The following is a 16,999-nucleotide window of genomic DNA, read 5'->3' as shown; positions in this document are numbered from 1 at the left end:
TTGTCCCCGAATTGAGGAGATCTTGAGTCTACATTGACGACAAGTATGATTGAAAAATGTAAGAAGAAATCTCGTAATTCATTAGGAAATGCCTCTATGTACTTTTGGGGGTGTATCATGCCATGCATTCCTGGCCAGGAACTGCTCTCATCATGTCAGGTAGTCAAGTATAGTTCATCCATCTCTTACAGAACAGTCAAAGCGCCTATCTATGCGCCATAAGCCTCGAGAGCCACCGCAGGACGTGGGAAGACACGCTTGTACAAACTGATACCAATAGAGTCCTGGGGGTTGATCTTGGCATCAAAGGTAGCCTTGAAGTAACCGTGAGTACCGAGACTCTCCTTGATATAACCGCTGCGGCCACGGCGAGTCCAAAGTTGCAAAGCCTTGAACCAGGCAACATCCTCTTGGTTGAAGAACATATACCGGACGGTAACGACCTTCTTGTGAATCTTGTACGGGTGACCGGTGAGAATGGCACGCTTGGCAATGACACGCTTGGGATCGGGAGCAACGACAGTACCGGTGCCGATCAGCTCCAGGCGGTTCATATCGATGGGTTGTTGCGCCGGCTTCTCGTCTGCGGAGTCGAGTATTTCGGGGTCCTCTTCCGTCTGCTTGTTGCGGAAGACAAGGATAGGGACAGCACCCCAGGTCATGGGCCCAATCCATGTGGCGATGGCGCTGCGACCGGGGTGCAAGTAACGGTCGAACTTGTGCACATTGTTGGGAGTGTTGTCAGCAGAGGAGAACACTGGCTTGACCACAATGCGACGGGCACCGCACTGCACAACGAGCTCTTCCTTGGACTTGAGGGGCTTCTCGACGCTTCCATTCAAAGTCATGTTCACGTTGACCACGGTATTCTTGTGCTCGTGGCGCAGGAGGGAGAACAGGGAAAGCGGCTGGGCCTTTTGGCGGAGAACAGAAGGCACCGCACGAAGATGGATGTCGACACGTGTACCAGGGTTGACACCACCGACAAGAGCTTCACGAATGACACGGTTCTTGATGCTCTTGTAGTCACCGAACTGCAACAACCGGCGCCAGTCTTCAGGCTCGAAGGAACGGTCCTCAGAAGTCTCCCAAGGACTGATCTTCATGCTCTTCAAGCCACGGAAACGAGCGAGACGCTCTCTAGCGAGCACATTGGGGTGCAATTCAATCTCGTCGGGGAATTCAAGATCTTCTTCGGCTTCAGTCTTGCGACTAGCGCGGTAATCTGCCAGCTCCTGAGCCTCGTCCTCGGGTGACGGGTCAAGGAACATCTCTGACTGGGGATACTCCGAGGGACCACCTTCTGTCATGGCGTCGGCGTTGTCAGGGAACACGCCATCTTCAGGTGCACCAGCAGTGTCCATCTCCATCTCCTCATCATCGTCATCCTCCAGATCGGATCCAGAGTCGGAGACATCTTCCAGATACCAAGCGGATTGGTAAGTTGAGGTACCCTTGGGCAAACGCTTAGGCGTCGCGGGAATGTGAGAGTCGTCGTCGGAGAAGTAGTGGTGGTCATCCAGCAGGACACCCTTCTTCTCTGTGTCGGCCATGGAAACCATATCGTCATCCTGCATTTCAATCTCCTCGGGTGCAACAGTGGCCATGTCGTCCTGGTCCGCAGTAGGGCCATCAAGAACTTGACTTGCTTGGTTGTCGTCCACGTTCATGGCATCATCACGCTTGCCCTTGGTGGGTAAAGGAGCTGCTGTGATCGAATCGATCTGGAAGTCACCCCAGCCTGGGATATGTGCGATTCTGTCGGCCTTCAAGCCCTTTCCACGGACGATACCAGAGATAACAACATCATCGACCACTTCTTCATTTGACTCGGGCCACTGCACGTTCTCAACAAGCATCCAGCTACGCTCGTCACGCCAGCGAATACCCTTGGGGGTCGCCGTACAGAGAGAGCGGATAGCATTGGAGCACTCCTGTCGCGAATCGAGCGACATGACCTTCTCGACAGCCGGGAAGAAATGGTTGACGAAAGACTTAAGCGAAGAAGCCACTTGAGGACGCTTCTTGGCCGGGTTAATCTTGTCAAGCCCCTGAACCACGGTAATGACGTTGGAGATACCCTGACTCTCAATTGAGCGCAGAAGCAACTCGCCCTCTTCCTGCACTTCTGTCTCTGACGATACAACCAATACGACAAAATCGGCCATACGGCACACGTCTAGAGCATTCATCAAGTCATACTTGGCCGGCATATAAAGCAAGCTCTGACGGAAGCGCTCGACGCGCACGCGGGTAGGTCCATCAATAGATATAGCGCAGGAGATTTCGACACTCTCGTTCAAAGCTTGAATCGCAGCGGGGATATCGATGTCGGGGGTGAGAGGTACAATAGCGATGTGGCGAGGCGCTCCATTTTGGCCAGTAAAGATGCTGGTTTCCTGGACTCGCAGCTGGTGCTTCAATTGCTGCCTCTGGCGGGCCTGGTTGCGACGATCGAGTTTCGACTTGAGCTGTTGGTGGGGGGTTTTGCGAGTGCCCCGCTCCGTCTCGATTTTACCTGAAAAAAATATAAGAGAAATTCCATGTAAGTTTTTTGTGAATATTAAAGCAATTACTCACCCTTCTGCTGGTCCTTCAGAGCACCCTTAGAGGCATGCTTGGTCTTGAAAGGCTTGTTCGCAGCCTTGGTACTGTTGCGGTGGTGATGCTCCGGGTTAGGCGCCATGTTGGCACTGGACCCTTTGAAACGGTATGGAAGGGAGTCCAGCTTGAAACGAGAAAACACTCTCTGTGATAATGGAATCGAGATTAAAAAACACTGAGACCGAAGAAATCCCACGCAGACAGAAAAAAAATGGCGATAAGAAAACAAAATTCGGCAGTGGAGAGGATAAGCGAGCGGTGAGCGCAACTCTTGGCGCAATTTTTTAGATTTCGCTTTTTCTCCGCGAGTCGATTAGCGTTTCCCTTTGAAAAGCAGCACATACTAAAAATGGCTGACTCGGGTTCGAAACAGGTCATGACGGCCGAAGACCGTGCGGCTAAACAGCGGCTTATTGAAGCCCAAAAGGCCTACGGACGAGGCAAAGCTATCTCGACCAAGGCCATTCGAAACAAGAAGATCCGCTCGACCCTCCAGGCGCAAGAGGCCAAGCAAAAGCAAGCTGTCTTGCAAGCGAAGGATTCAGAGATTCTTCTCGAGCACGAGGCCGGCTTCCTTGAGCCTGAAGGGGAGCTTGAACGGACATACAAAGTTCGACAGGATGAGATTAAGGAAAGTGTTGGGATTGAAACGGCAAAGAAAGGATTCGAGCTACGCCTCAATGACTTCGGGCCCTATCGCGTGGATTATACTCGGAACGGACGCAATCTGTTGTTAGCTGGACGGAAAGGCCATGTCGCAACCATGGACTGGCGTGATGGCAAGCTGGGCTGTGAGCTCAACTTGAACGAGACAGTTCGCGATGCGCGCTGGCTGCACAACAATCAGTACTTCGCGGTTGCCCAGAAAAAATACGTTTACATCTATGACCATCAAGGAACCGAGTTGCACTGTCTCAACAAGCACCTGGAGCCGCTCTACCTCGAATTTCTGCCCTACCACTACCTTCTGGCCAGTGTTGTAAGTACAATCCACCTCAACCGGCGGTCACGAAACTTTCTAATGCAGCTTCTTATTAAAGGGCATCAGCGGTTACCTAAAATACACCGACACTTCTATCGGCACCACCGTCGCCGAGCTGCCCACTCGCTTGGGCCGTCCCACTGCCCTTTGCCAGAATCCTCATAACGCCATTCTTCACGTTGGGCACCAGAATGGACAAGTGACATTATGGTCGCCCAACTCTCAAACAGCGCTCGTCAAGGCTATGGTTCACAAGGGACCTGTCCGCTCGCTTGCGATTGACCGCCAAGGCCGTTACATGGTATCGACTGGCCAAGACCAAAGGATGAACGTCTGGGATATTCGCATGTTCCGTGAAGTCCACTCATACTCTACTTATCAGCCCGGTGCGTCGGTCGCCATCAGTGATCGCGGTCTTACCGCTGTCGGCTGGGGTACTCAGGTCAGTGTGTGGCGCGGCCTCTTTGACGCCGCCGTTGCCGACCAGGGCAAGGTGCAAAGCCCTTACATGGCATGGGGTGGTGATGGCCAGCGTATTGAAAACATGCGCTGGTGCCCATACGAAGATATCCTAGGTGTCACCCATGACCAGGGATTCGCTAGCATCCTCGTCCCTGGCGCCGGAGAACCCAACTTCGACTCTCTGGAGGCGAACCCCTACGAGAATGCGCACCAGCGCCAGGAGGCAGAGGTGCACTCTCTGCTTACCAAGCTCCAGCCAGATATGATTTCGCTGGACCCAGATGTTATCGGAAAACTCGATACCATCAGCGACAAGAAGCGCCAAGAAGAGCGCAACCCGGACCACAAACCCCAAGACCACATGGAGAAGATCAAAAACCGTGGCCGTGGCCGCAACAGTGCTCTTCGCAAGTATCTTCGCAAGAAGGGCCGCGGCAATGTCATCGACGAGAAGCGACTCAAGGCCGAGGCTTTGCGCAAGGAGCACGCCGAGCGCCACAAGAACAGGCTTCGCCAGGAGCGGGAGGAGCTTGGACCGGCTCTGGGCAGATTCGCCAAGAAGGACTCTTAATATGTTTCTTGCGTTTGCTCGTCTCTCGCGAGCCTCAGACAGCTATCCAGATACCCAGCCCTGCGGCTTTTTGATATTGGAGAGCAAGCTATGTAGCTGCATTTCAGGCGTTGGAGGAACCCACATGTATAGAATCTTTGGACCGGAAAAGCAAGTACCTATGTACCATCATCATTTTATGGCATATATGACCAACCTCTCACGCCCTCGTATATCTACTCATCAATACTGCCCGAACCACGCGGGGCACCGTCCTTCCACCGCTGCAAGCTCAGATCATACGCACCGCTTCCCTTCCAAGCACTAATGATTAGATTCACAATGTGATTCATGCCTGTCCCATTCTTCACCACGGCAAAGACAGTAGGCCCGTCCTCACGCATCTTTGCCGCATCGCGTTCCATAACCTTCAAGTCCGCACCAACTGCCTCAGCAAGATCAATCTTGTTCACGACCAACAGATCTGACCCAGTAATACCCGGGCCACCCTTTCTGGGCACCTTGTCACCCCCCGCAACATCGATAACGTAGATGATGAAATCCGCCAATTCGCGCGAGTAGTTCGCAGCCAGGTTATCACCACCAGACTCAATGAGCAACAAATCAGTCGAAAATTGCCTCTGCAGATTCTGCAGAGCGAGCAGGTTTGCACTGATATCCTCACGGACGGCAGCGTGGGGACAACCGCCCGTTTCGATAGCGCGGATACGCGAGGGAGCGAGGGCTTTGTGGCGGGTAAGAAATTCTGCATCTTCGCGGGTGAAGATATCATTTGTGACGGCTGCAATGTTGTACTCGTCGCGGAGGGCATTGCACAGGGCCAGCATGAGAGCTGTCTTTCCGGAACCGACGGGTCTGGAGCTGTCAGGAATAATCTGGGCTATAGGAGTACACGGATCATTTGAAGGAAGTTGTTGGCACTCACCCGCCAATTCCAATGGTGAAGGCACGGTCCTTCCAGTCACGGCCTTCGATCAGAGGCATCTCGCGGTTGAGGTAAGAGCCTGGGCCATCGAGAATGTCGTGCGAGTGGCCGTGGCCGTTAAACGGGTCGTCATGGGAGTGACTTACGCCGGCATCGTGGGAGTGAGAGTGGGCCATTGTAGAAGATTGAGTCACTGAGTACTAGAGGGGTATAAGCATGGGGGTATAAGTAAGAGAATGGATGCAAAACGGAGGTTGAGGGTAAGGAGGGGCAGTCGAGCAAGGGCTTAGCTTAGGCTTTGGTGGGGAAATGCGATAACAAACATGCCGAGAATGTCAAACTTGGCCGAACGGAGATCGCCGATTCGGCCAAGGATAATTCCAGTGGCAAATGTTATAGAATGTAAAGATGGGATGGATAGGTTTCAAGAAATGGCGCCTAGTAATGAGTTACAGTGGCAGTGATGATATATATGTATGAATTCGTCAAAATAGCGGCAGAACGATGAGCCCCAAGGGAAGGAATAATCAACTCCCAAACTACGGGCCCAAAGGACCACCCCAATGCACGCAGACGAAGGTCCAAGGAAACAAACAGCCTGACGCCAGTGCAATCGCCAACACGGATATCAGAGGAATTAATCCAAAGGTCAGAAACGGCAAAACAAAGTCCAATCCAGAAATCGTCAAACCCCTCGCATTGGCAAGAGACTTCAAAACTCGGAGAACATGCAAGTAAATAAAGGTCAGGTGATGATCCCAAGCCAACCGAACACACGCTGAAAGAGAGATAGAGTACATTAGGATTGAAGGTAGATCGGGAATCGATGGAGACGCGCTTCATATCTCCGGCGCGGAAAACCAAGGGGCGGGCAATGTTTAAATCCAACATCGACGGGAGATTTTATCGTCAAGGTACCGAAAGCCGAAGAGAGCGACCTTCTGTGAATCAAATCGACACAAAACAAGAAGAGCGCAGACGAATGTCTCGCCAGGTATCCAAAGTCGTACGCCGGTTCCCCGCCTCTTTGAAAAATGAGAATCAGAAATCGAAACGATATGATCAAGCGGCTTGTCCCTTTTGCCGTTTAGGTACTCGAGGGCTAGCTTTGATCTTGGCCGAGCCGGGAGCCGAGGTGCCGTTGACCTCTGCCCCGTCATCGCCTTCCATCTTAACGGTGCTTGCCCGGCGGCGTTTGTTGCCGCCCACATTAGGGCTATTGTTAACACCAACTGGAGATGGATGGACTGAGCCTGGCATCCCCGGCGGCCCGGCAAGCTGGCTTTGAGCAGGGCTTGCATGCGCAGAGCCGAGATGGGGCGATCCTTGAGCCCCCGGGAGACCGAGATGGGCCATAGCAGGCGAGGCGAACTGCGAAGGGCCATTCATGCTTGGATTGCGTGCGTTGGGCATACCTTGCATACCTTGCATACCTTGCATGGCTTGCATGGCTTGCATGGCCTGCAAATTTTGCAAATTCTGCATATTCTGCATATTCTGCATGTTTTGCATGTTTTGCATGTTCTGCATATTTTGCATATTCTGCGTATTCTGCATATTCTGCATATTTTGCATGTTTTGCATACCTTGCATTCCTTGCATGCCTGGGTTCATCGAGGGTGCAAATCCTTGATTAGGAACCGTCTGCAGAACGTTGACGAGGCTGCGAAGCGCTTCCGGCGGGGATAACGTCGGATTCTGTTGAGAGTAGTGGAAAAGCATTTGCATGTGCGAGATGGTCTCTGCGACTTCCAAGAATCCCATCACCGGGAGAGTTACGCCATGGGAGTTGACCAAAGACTCCGGCAACATTGGTGATTGGGCCTGCTTTTGTGTTCGCTTCGCGGCGTTTTTGGAGACCTTGGGGCTCTGTTTCATTTCGGGCGTCTCCAATGCCTGAGCAACACTTCGGGGGATAAACTCATTGTGGCTGGTGACAGTTATATCAAGCATCTCAAGCTTGTTGTCAATGCCAAAGGAAGCACGCAGCTGTCCGTTCGTAAAGAGCTAGATAACAATCATGAGTGAATGTTCCAAGTGTGTCATGACTATCAAAGAACTTACTTGGCAATCATTCGTAAACCAGTAGATAAAGGATGTTCGAGGACTCTCGACCATGTGTCCTCCATTGGGCAAGTCCCGCTCACGGGCACCTTCCACGACCATTTGAATCTGGCGAATGCCGCTAGAAAATTGAGTAAGGTAGTATCGAGCCAGTGCAGGTGTTGTAATCTCAAACTGCTTCGATCCGGTCTGAGAATTCCAGACACCCTGTCGCAGAACACCTCCGGGTGAATAAAATTTCTCAACAAAGCTGTTCCAGTACATAAGGTCGGCTGTCTCGTTCCGACTCTGGAAATTGCTTAGATTTTCGGCGTAAGCGTGAAGATACAAAATTGATTGTCCACCGGGTCGGTTCATCCTTTGCATCATCAAAGCGTGCTGCTGCTGCTGCGCTTTGATTTGAGCCTCCTGGGCAGCCAGCGCCTGCGGATTCGGTGGGCCGGCTGGCTGGCCTGATTGGCTCTGAGCTCCTTGAGGCTGTGACTGGGGGCCGGGCTGTTGACCTGGCTGTTGGCCCGGCGGCAGCTGCTGTGGCTGCGGGTTCGGTGTACCCTGAGCTTGGGGTGGTCCCTGCGACTGTGGGGGTTGAGTCGACGGAGGTTGGGAAGGCTGACGCGGCTGGGGCGTCCCACCCTGCGGCGGACCATGCTGAGACTGAGGGGTCCCACCCTGGGCCTCATGCATGTTAGGAGGTTGCGCAGATGCCCGCTGGGGAGTATGTTGGCCGGGCTGTCCATTGTTTGCCTGAGCCTGTTGCTGCGCTTGTTGCTGGGCTTGTGCTTGCGCTTGCGCCTGCTGGAAAGCGAACAACTGTTGTTGCGTGAGGTTTTGAGGTTGGCCGTGAGGTACCTGTCCCTGAAGATGCATCATGTTGACCGGCCGCATTCCTGGGTTTCCCTGCATTTGAGCCAGCTGGGCAGCATTCAAGCCCTGGGTTCCATTGGGTAATGATGGGAGGCCATGTGGATGCTGTTGCGCGGCTTGCTGCCGTTGCTGGAGAATCATTTGCTGCCGCATCATCTGTTGTTGGTGCATTAATTGGGGATTGTTTGCATCTAGCAGTTGGGTGATGCGATTAGCAAGTGTCTGAGAATGGATATTGGCTAGGATACCGCGAGCAAAGCCCAAAGTACCGCGCTTCGACTGCGAGTACCCAGTATGCGCGCGCGTATCCAGTGAAGCCCGCGCTTCCAAGTGTATGGAATATGTATGGGAACTACTCACAATTTTGCGCAAACGCTTGTTGCTGGAACATGTGTGGCGCCTGCGGATTCAGATGGGACATAGCGTGGGCGTTGGGCATGGGGCCACCAGGACCTGCAGTCCCAGCGCCCGGGGGCATACCACCCATCATCGGACCCGCCTGGCTCACTTGGGGTCCTCCTGGTGCGGAAACTCCAGGGTGCATTTGCTGTACCATGCCAGGGCCGGGATGACCGGCATTTGGGTGTTGACCGGCCATTGGGTGATGACCCGGGGGCAGGCTGTGCTGTGGGATGCCTTGATGGGCAGCGAATGGTTGCGCCATCATCATTGTGGAAAATGTCACCACGGACAAGGGACTTGAAGGGCGAAGAAATCGCGACAACGATGAGGAACCGACCGGAATATGTATATAGGAGTCGCGCGCCCCAAGACTAGAGGCCGGTTTCTTGGCGCTTCGGAGCGGATGCCCAGGCGACTAAGGATCCAGTAGACGCGAAAGGCTGAAGCATGGATGGGGACCTCAGCCTAGACTTCGATTCGCCTCAATGCAGGCCTCGTTGTCCTGTAGACCGGGCGATTAGTTCTGGTGGGGAGTACGGGTTGATAAGAGACACGAAGTTTGGGGGGGGGGGAAACAAGAGGTGATAGGGGAGGCGTGGAGGGGCTGGGCCTCCGAACATGGGAGACAACTCACACAGCGAAGCCCGAATGCGAAGTCGACGAGACGGTGTTAAAAGGGACAGGGACAGTCGCGATCGCCCATGAGAGGAGAGAAAGATGATCGCCCGGTGGGAGCGAAGAGGAAACTGGGGCGGAGGATCCGGCTCCGAAAGTGGAGGATGTAACCGAGCAGTCAAGATAGATGCTAGGGGGCAAAACAGCAGATCAGGACGATGAAGATGATCTCTTGTATGTGAATATCAAGATCTCACCTCTAGTTTCCTTTCACCTGAGGCTTTTTTCCCTTCACACTCGACTGCGATTTGCAAAGCTGCCGCGCTAAACCGCTTTCTCAAAGTCACGTGACTGTTGTGTATTTCAGCGCGTTTTTTTTTTCCCGCTTTCCCTCATCTTTACACTTCCTGTTGATACTCTCTCTGGAGTGCCTCTTTCTTTATGATGAGAGAGGTCTCTCGCGTGGTCATCAGGCCTCATGCCTTATAACTCTCGCCACTAACTGTCTGCGCCTGCAGCTTATTTGCCTCTGGTAAGTCCGAAAGTGCTTTTTTTTCCCTCCCCTCTTTCTCTGGTTCAAGGATGTCAAACCCTTTTTACTTCTTTATCCTCCAAATCGACCATGACGAGACAGTTCGGACCTTCCTTTCCCGGTTGGTTTGCTACTTGCCAGTATATTTTGTCTGAGAACCATTCCAATCATCAATTGCTCGTTACATTACAAGTTGTGAGACATGGGCTGACCCAATGTTTGCATCAGGTGAACCATAGACTCTCGATCATGCCACGCCCAGATCGTCCATGTTATATTCATAGTATACTCTAGTCACTGAATGGGACCACTTAATTGATATCATTCCTTCCATGACCCCGTACTTGTGTCAGTTGTCCACTGTAATGCGATCCACAAACTTTATTGTAATCCCGGCCGAAGATCACTCCTAGCGTAGCAGGTGCGTAACGTAAAGGAGTTCAATCTTTAGGCCGTGGCAGGAAATCTCCAAATTTCATGGTTTTGACCAAATGAAACGCAGTTATTATCTAGACTGTAAATCCGGGTCTCTCGCACGTTTTTTTTTTTGGGATACATATCACGTGATTTTCTATTTCTCCGGCGGCGTCTGGCGTCTGCGCTGGCACCTCGTTGCACGGTCAATGCAGTAATTTGCTTTCCTTGAATTTGCGCTTTCGATTCCGGTGGCATCTCGTGCCCCGGATGTTTTTGTCAATGCAATTGTTTCGGCTGTCCCTTGCACGCCCTTGTCGATTCATCGCACGTCGCCGTTATCCCGCGCTCATTGCCTCTCGGCATTTCCACCCGTCGCGACGATATCTTTCAGCCGCGAACGATCCCCAAGATGGTCCAACTCCTTCCGAAAATATTGTTGATGAGCCTCGCTCTTCAGACGTCGACGATTTTCTTGTGAACAATGGCTCCCTGCCCGCCGACCAAACCGGCAAGCCCGCTTCAAAGCCACATGGATCCGCTGTGCGGAGAGCTATGAGAAACCGGTTACCAAAGCAAGAAAAAAAAATCGCCGCCGGTGCCAACGATTCCTGCATGGTTTGTTCGACGAAACACGGTGAATAGAGGCTCCGAAGGTCAAGGTGCGGTACAATCTCAACATCAGGTCGAGATCGTCAAGTCAAAACCTGTACCGGACACCGAGGAGCCGGCTAAAGAAGAGCAACCCTCTGGTGGCGATGACAGCGACCCTTCATCGACCGAGCCGACGGGATCAGAGAACCGATATGCCGTGGCGGATGCAACATGGGAGGAATTGCGGGCTTCAGTCAAAGCTGGTCTGAGACTACCATCCTTGCAATATGCAAACGAACCCGCGGCAAAGAAATCCCATCTTGTGCTTCAGTATCCGGGCAACAATGGCATCACGTTCTTGAATGCAGTTGTGAAGCGCCTTGCTCTTGAACAAGATACGCATCTCGTCACTCTCAATGCCCAAGACATCGCTATCCTATTCAGTGAGCTTGATCTTACTGAATCTGGTGCCTCCTCAGCTATTCGTTCCCTTGGATACGAGGTTTATAGACCCCCAGTCGTGGCTTGGCCCGAGCCTACGGATGGTGAAGATGGTGATGAAGACATCTCGGAAATTGCTGCCGGTCAAGGTGTGCGCGCTGAGGTTAGCACTCCTCGCTTCATTACCATCGAGGCAAGCCGTGACTCGGGCGATATTCCGCTTCCTAATTGGATGGGGTTAAAATCGCTCGTGGCATCTATGAATGGTCAGCAGGATCAGGATCTCGGTACAATGCGTCATCTCGGTCATGGCGTGGAACAACGCTGGGCTGGTCTGCTCAACCAAATTATTTCCCCAGCTGATCAACCAACACAACCTGCGCCTGCTGAAACAGACGGGCTTTCTGAATCGGACTCATCCAAGAAGGTCCTGGCACGAGACACGATTGTACACATCCAGGACTATCGCGAGATTCAAAGCACCAGAGACGGCGCGAGAATGATTAGTATCCTACAGAAGGTGATTCAGGATTGGCGACGTGGAGGATCGAGAGTCATGCTAGTTGGCAGTACATCACAGGATCTTCGTCATTCTTCCCCCCAAGATGGCTCGAGGATATTACAAAATGTCTTTGACGACAACTTCTCGAAGACCCTGGTGGTTACACCCGCCATGTCTGCAAAGGCTGTCGAAAAGACATTTGCAGAGGACGGGAAAAATCGTACAATGGATATAAACATTCGGCATCTCCAGATGATGCTTCGCTACCGACTCAGCGAGAGTTCTACTGCAGCCAAAGACCAAATATTCCTTGATAGCGCCTGGCCGCTGGATTCGTCCACTATCAAAAAATCCGGTATCAGAGAGCGTTTCTGGTCTTATAACCAGGTGCACTGGGTTTCAACCCTGGCCCTTGGCAGTGCGGAGTCCGATGAAGTCTTTGGCTTCGAGCATATCCGAAAAGGAATCGAACTAATGGATAATGGTGACCGAGTTACCAGTGACTGGTTGCAAGAGAAATCTTCCAAGTCGACAGATTCCCCAGCAGGTCAAAGTCGAGAACAATTACTGGCTTCCCTGCGCAAGACCTGTAATAACCACGAGAAGAAGCTGCTGAATGGCGTTGTGGATGCAAAGAGCATCCGCACCACCTTCGCCGACGTACATGTGCCACCCGAAACTGTGGACGCTCTCAAGACCCTGACTTCCTTGTCACTTATTCGCCCCGAAGCTTTCACCTACGGCGTGCTGGCGACCGATAAGATCCCCGGTCTTCTTCTTTACGGTCCTCCGGGCACCGGTAAGACGCTGCTTGCCAAGGCCGTTGCTCGCGAGAGTGGAGCGACTGTTCTCGAAGTGAGTGGATCCGAGGTATACGATATGTACGTCGGTGAAGGCGAGAAGAATGTGAAAGCCATCTTTACTCTGGCGAAGAAATTGAGCCCATGCGTCGTCTTCATCGACGAAGCCGATGCCATTTTCTGTTCGCGCACAGGAGCTAGCAGCCGCACCTCCCATCGCGAACTGATCAACCAGTTCCTGCGCGAATGGGACGGAATGAATGACCTATCAGCCTTCATCATGGTCGCCACTAACCGACCCTTCGACCTTGATGACGCCGTTCTCCGTCGTCTTCCTCGCAGGCTCCTCGTGGACCTGCCTACAGAAGAAGATCGTCACTCGATCCTGAAGATCCATCTCAAAGAGGAACAACTTGATCCCTCCGTCGACCTCGCCGCGCTAGCCAAGCGGACCCCACTATACTCCGGCTCCGATCTGAAGAACCTGTCCGTCGCGGCTGCACTGGCTTGCGTGCGTGAAGAGAACGCGGCTGCCGCGAAACACCAAGGCGACGAGCCCTACCAGTACCCAGAGCGTCGCACGCTGACACTGACTCATTTCGAGCGAGGAATGGAAGAGATCAGCGCGTCCATCAGCGAGGATATGTCTTCCCTTTCTGCGATTCGGAAGTTCGACGAGCAATACGGCGATCGTAAGGGTCGGCGTCAGAAGGCTCCTGGATGGGGATTCACCCCGTCTGGCGAGGAGCCTGTGGCGGACAGTGCGCGTGTGCGCACTTGATTGTTGTGAATTTTATAGACCTTGGGATACATTCTGGGGTTTGACTCTTTCAGCCGAGACTCCCCTTTGTACTTTTAGTGACACGATAGACATGTATTAATATCGCGAGAGTAAATACGCTTGCATTTGCATTTTCTGCCTTCGACCTCTTCTGCCCCTGGAAAGAAACACAGCCTAGAAAATTATTTGATGCGATAAGTTATCTGTTCAGGATGATCTAAATTTTCCTATTCAGCTTTGCGGCATCAAAATAAGGTTTTTTGGGTGGATCTATATTTCGTCTAGGCGGCTGACGATGGATTTCATCCATGACATATAGTAATAATTACAGAGTGTCGCTGTTCAAATTTGATCATGTTCTGCGGCACGGTGTCGAGAGGGAATGAATAGAACCAGGTAATCTTTTCATTAGCAAAGTCTAGACCGCGGGGATGTAATGCCGGTGTGTGTATGTCGTAATCTGGGAATAGCACCTAGCTACCCACTCGGGTCGCGAAAGACCGGAACTTGACTGCCGTTTGGGAAAAGATCGATATTCAACCTATTTCGGAAAGTCGAGGCGTCCGTTTTGCATCCCTGTCCAGGGTAATTTGTGTCGTTTTTGGGATATCACAGGGTCTCGTCGGGTAAATTTTAAACTATGATCGCTCGATTGCCAATGTATGGGCTTGAGATCCGCTTGAGATCAGTCCGACCATCTTAGACTGTATAGCTTTAAGCGATAGCAATTTGGTGCAAACGAAGTTCAAGGTTATCAAACGCAATATTTACAATTTCCGATGGTCAAAAGACAAACAGTATGGGCTTCTTCACTTTCGCTGGACCTCTCCGGCTCGGCAATTTTACCCAATATGTTGATGAAATATAGTCATCAATACGTAAATATATTTTGACAGGCTATATACTTGTATTAAGATGCCTTTGCGATATATAAGTGATACACATTGTCTTATCGTATCATGATCGATAGGGATTATTCAAAGCTATGGACATGCGGCATTGCAGACTTCAGTACAGCTAGATCATAGGGAATATAACAAGACTTGCCTTAAGTTAGTGAAGCTCTAGCGAGTGAGAGTCTAGCGGAGTGCCATGGTTGAAAGTATTACTCTAATCATGTCTGAGCTTGGTATAGATCAGCCCAGCCCAAGAGGCACTACTACTGCATGTCCCCCCGCCCTCACTCCACGCGACCAGGTTGACGATAATACACTCTCCTTTGCCCAAGCTTCTTCTGAGTTCTTGATCGCCCCAAGAGACCCTACGTTCAAAGTAGCGCGATCTCATGCCTGATCAATGCGGCGCCCGCGAAGAGAAGGCACGTGCCACGATGACATCGCATCCGTCTCCACCCGCCACTCGAGCTTCTTTTCTTCACTGGAGGTCGAGAAGGACTTCTTCGCCCCGGCCTGATTCCGCGATAAACCGAGTGCGCGTCGATCATACTCTCCTGCTACCGTTATCCCGTACGCCTGCGAGAGAAGAAAATTCAGACTCCCCACCCAAAGCCATGTCTGGCGACTCACGCGACACAGCCATTCGCGATGCGAAACGGTTCGTGCGCGAAGTGGTTCGTGATGACTGGGAGTTCGATCCTCATAGAAGCGCCGATGCTGCTCGTCCCATTTCATCCTCATCTATCGATTCAACCGGCACCCTCTACCAAAATCGCCAAGTGATCGAATGGCGATGTCGCGAATTCGACAGTTCCGGCTCCGAGCTCGAACCGCAATCATCAGACGATGATGATTCGGATTCATCCTTAGGTAGAAGAATAGCAGAAACGGCGATTGAGAGGCGGCGCAAACGCCGCCGACAGATGGACGAGGAGATGACATGGAATGAGGGGTTGCGGATGTGGATGGCACAACGGGATGCATGGTCTGGAGCTCGGACGAGACGACAAATACGAGCTCAGGAACAGAAGCGCAATCTGGAGGAACTGAGGTCTTCAAGTCCATCTAATGTCGACAGTGTTGATTCAGGCGTTGACACCAGTGCGGGGAAACCGCCACCCTCGGACCAAAAAGCTCACAGCGAAACCACAGAGGGGTCTGGATTGGCAAATACAATCGAGAGATCCCTATCCATCTCAGAAAAGGAGAGACTTGAAGAGGAGCAGTCAACCGCTCTCGATGACGACAAGCGCAAGGAATCTACCGAGACCGGCATCACCGAACCTGACGCGCATACGTCCAAGGATCCCTCCCGCCTGACGACATTCCCAGCAATTGACGATAGCAACGTGGAGGACACTGATGAAGAGCTCGATGAGCCTCTCATTCCTGTCGCGCCTCCTTTCATCTCCGCCGACAACCCCATACGCGCAACCATCGGTCCCGCCATCTACCCATCGATCTACGCCAAGGTCGTCGTGCAGGGCATGACGCCTACCATACCGGTCAATTTGGCCGACTTGACTAATGCCATGGTCCACGGCTGGAAGGCAGACGGGCAATGGCCACCCAAGCCAGCCGTCACGTCAATTGTCCTCCAAGACGACGCCTCCGTTCCCAAGACGGTTTCATCAGATAACCCAACCCAGACAAGACGAAAGAACAGTATCACCAATGCGATGCGTAAGGTCTTTCACAACCCCTTCCACCGACGCGGATCCACCGATGCTGCTTCTGGGCCTGGGACCCCCGGTGCTGTCTAGTGTATATGCGGACGGAGGATCTGTCGCTTCAGTGTTCAACTTTGTCACGATCTGTACGGGCTGATTGTCTTTCGCGCAATGCATCTGGCGTCTGTAGTCGGCGGTCTATGTCTTACAATTTCTCGTTATCTAATAAGGTCGATCTCGGCGATGCGGAGGTTTTGTGTCATACGATTCTTGTGACTGTTACTATCCATGGACAAGGTCTTAGGTTTGTGCATGGTCATCTCGCACATAGTTCTTAGGAGTTCTCTACGGCCAAAACGAGCAGGTCTTGATAATTCTTGGCGACTTCATATGAGCATCAACATTTGAAACATCCATCTTGCATCATGTCGTATACAGTAGAACCCCAAGAAAGAGTAGGTATAGATGGCAGCGGACAGAAGGTAGCTTCGCCCTAATTCATCCCTTTTTCCTCTGCTTTCATCAGTAAGACGTCTCAACGTAGGGACTTTACAATTCCAAATCCTCCATTGTATAATCGATGGACAGCCAGACTACTTAGGTCGACAATCCCTGAGTCCAGGCTGTACACAGCGCCCTCGTACGTGGATATCATAACAGAGGCTGAGCGAAGCACTGGTCAATCAGTCCAGACCCGGGCTCTTTACAAGTGTCTCCTCGGAGATTTGGGAAGATGGGAAAAGAGGGGTCTCAAGATCTCATTCTGGCCAATTCGAAGAGCATAGAGCCCAGTTACCGACTATTATGCTCGAATGGCGCCAGACGAGGAGCCACAGTCCATATGTAGGGACTGGTGTGCGTCTTAGAAGTCCAGGGAACC

The 16,999-nt window shown here is 52.1% G+C and overlaps 6 protein-coding genes across 6 annotated transcripts; 3 read left to right on the top strand and 3 right to left on the bottom strand.

Annotated features, from left to right (window-relative positions):
- Positions 1–209: 209 nt before the first annotated feature.
- Positions 210–2,686, bottom strand: N7477_008497 (small subunit rRNA maturation protein TSR1; the record flags this gene model as incomplete). Its single annotated transcript, XM_056970160.1, has 2 exons — positions 210–2,518; positions 2,581–2,686. The coding sequence occupies 2 exons, from the start codon at positions 2,684–2,686 to the stop codon at positions 210–212; spliced, it is 2,415 nt and encodes an 804-aa protein (XP_056820192.1).
- Positions 2,687–2,953: 267 nt separating this feature from the next.
- N7477_008496 (WDR46/Utp7 family protein) lies at positions 2,954–4,619 on the top strand (the record flags this gene model as incomplete). The annotated part of the gene is made up of 2 exons (XM_056970159.1): positions 2,954–3,583; positions 3,645–4,619. 2 exons carry the CDS (start codon positions 2,954–2,956, stop codon positions 4,617–4,619), a joined length of 1,605 nt encoding a protein of 534 aa, XP_056820191.1.
- A 215-nt stretch (positions 4,620–4,834) lies between these two features.
- On the bottom strand, positions 4,835–5,720 carry N7477_008495 (urease accessory protein UreG; the record flags this gene model as incomplete). The annotated part of the gene is made up of 2 exons (XM_056970158.1): positions 4,835–5,474; positions 5,545–5,720. 2 exons carry the CDS (start codon positions 5,718–5,720, stop codon positions 4,835–4,837), a joined length of 816 nt encoding a protein of 271 aa, XP_056820190.1.
- An 886-nt stretch (positions 5,721–6,606) lies between these two features.
- Positions 6,607–9,142, bottom strand: N7477_008494 (LIM domain-binding protein; the record flags this gene model as incomplete). The annotated part of the gene is made up of 3 exons (XM_056970157.1): positions 6,607–7,551; positions 7,609–8,663; positions 8,833–9,142. 3 exons carry the CDS (start codon positions 9,140–9,142, stop codon positions 6,607–6,609), a joined length of 2,310 nt encoding a protein of 769 aa, XP_056820189.1.
- Positions 9,143–10,717: 1,575 nt separating this feature from the next.
- On the top strand, positions 10,718–13,553 carry N7477_008493 (ATP-binding protein; the record flags this gene model as incomplete). The annotated part of the gene is made up of 2 exons (XM_056970156.1): positions 10,718–11,053; positions 11,121–13,553. The coding sequence occupies 2 exons, from the start codon at positions 10,718–10,720 to the stop codon at positions 13,551–13,553; spliced, it is 2,769 nt and encodes a 922-aa protein (XP_056820188.1).
- A 1,510-nt stretch (positions 13,554–15,063) lies between these two features.
- N7477_008492 (DUF4050 domain-containing protein) lies at positions 15,064–16,212 on the top strand (the record flags this gene model as incomplete). Its single annotated transcript, XM_056970155.1, has 1 exon — positions 15,064–16,212. One exon carries the CDS (start codon positions 15,064–15,066, stop codon positions 16,210–16,212), a length of 1,149 nt encoding a protein of 382 aa, XP_056820187.1.
- Between the last annotated feature and the right edge of the window lie 787 nt (positions 16,213–16,999).

Source organism: Penicillium maclennaniae, assembly GCF_028827695.1.
Source record: "Penicillium maclennaniae strain IBT 15551 chromosome Unknown utg000007l:1.0-4884863.0:1.0-4888362.0, whole genome shotgun sequence".
NCBI classification, from domain to species: Eukaryota; Fungi; Ascomycota; class Eurotiomycetes; order Eurotiales; family Aspergillaceae; genus Penicillium; species Penicillium maclennaniae.
This window is presented reverse-complemented; position numbering and strand designations above follow the sequence as displayed.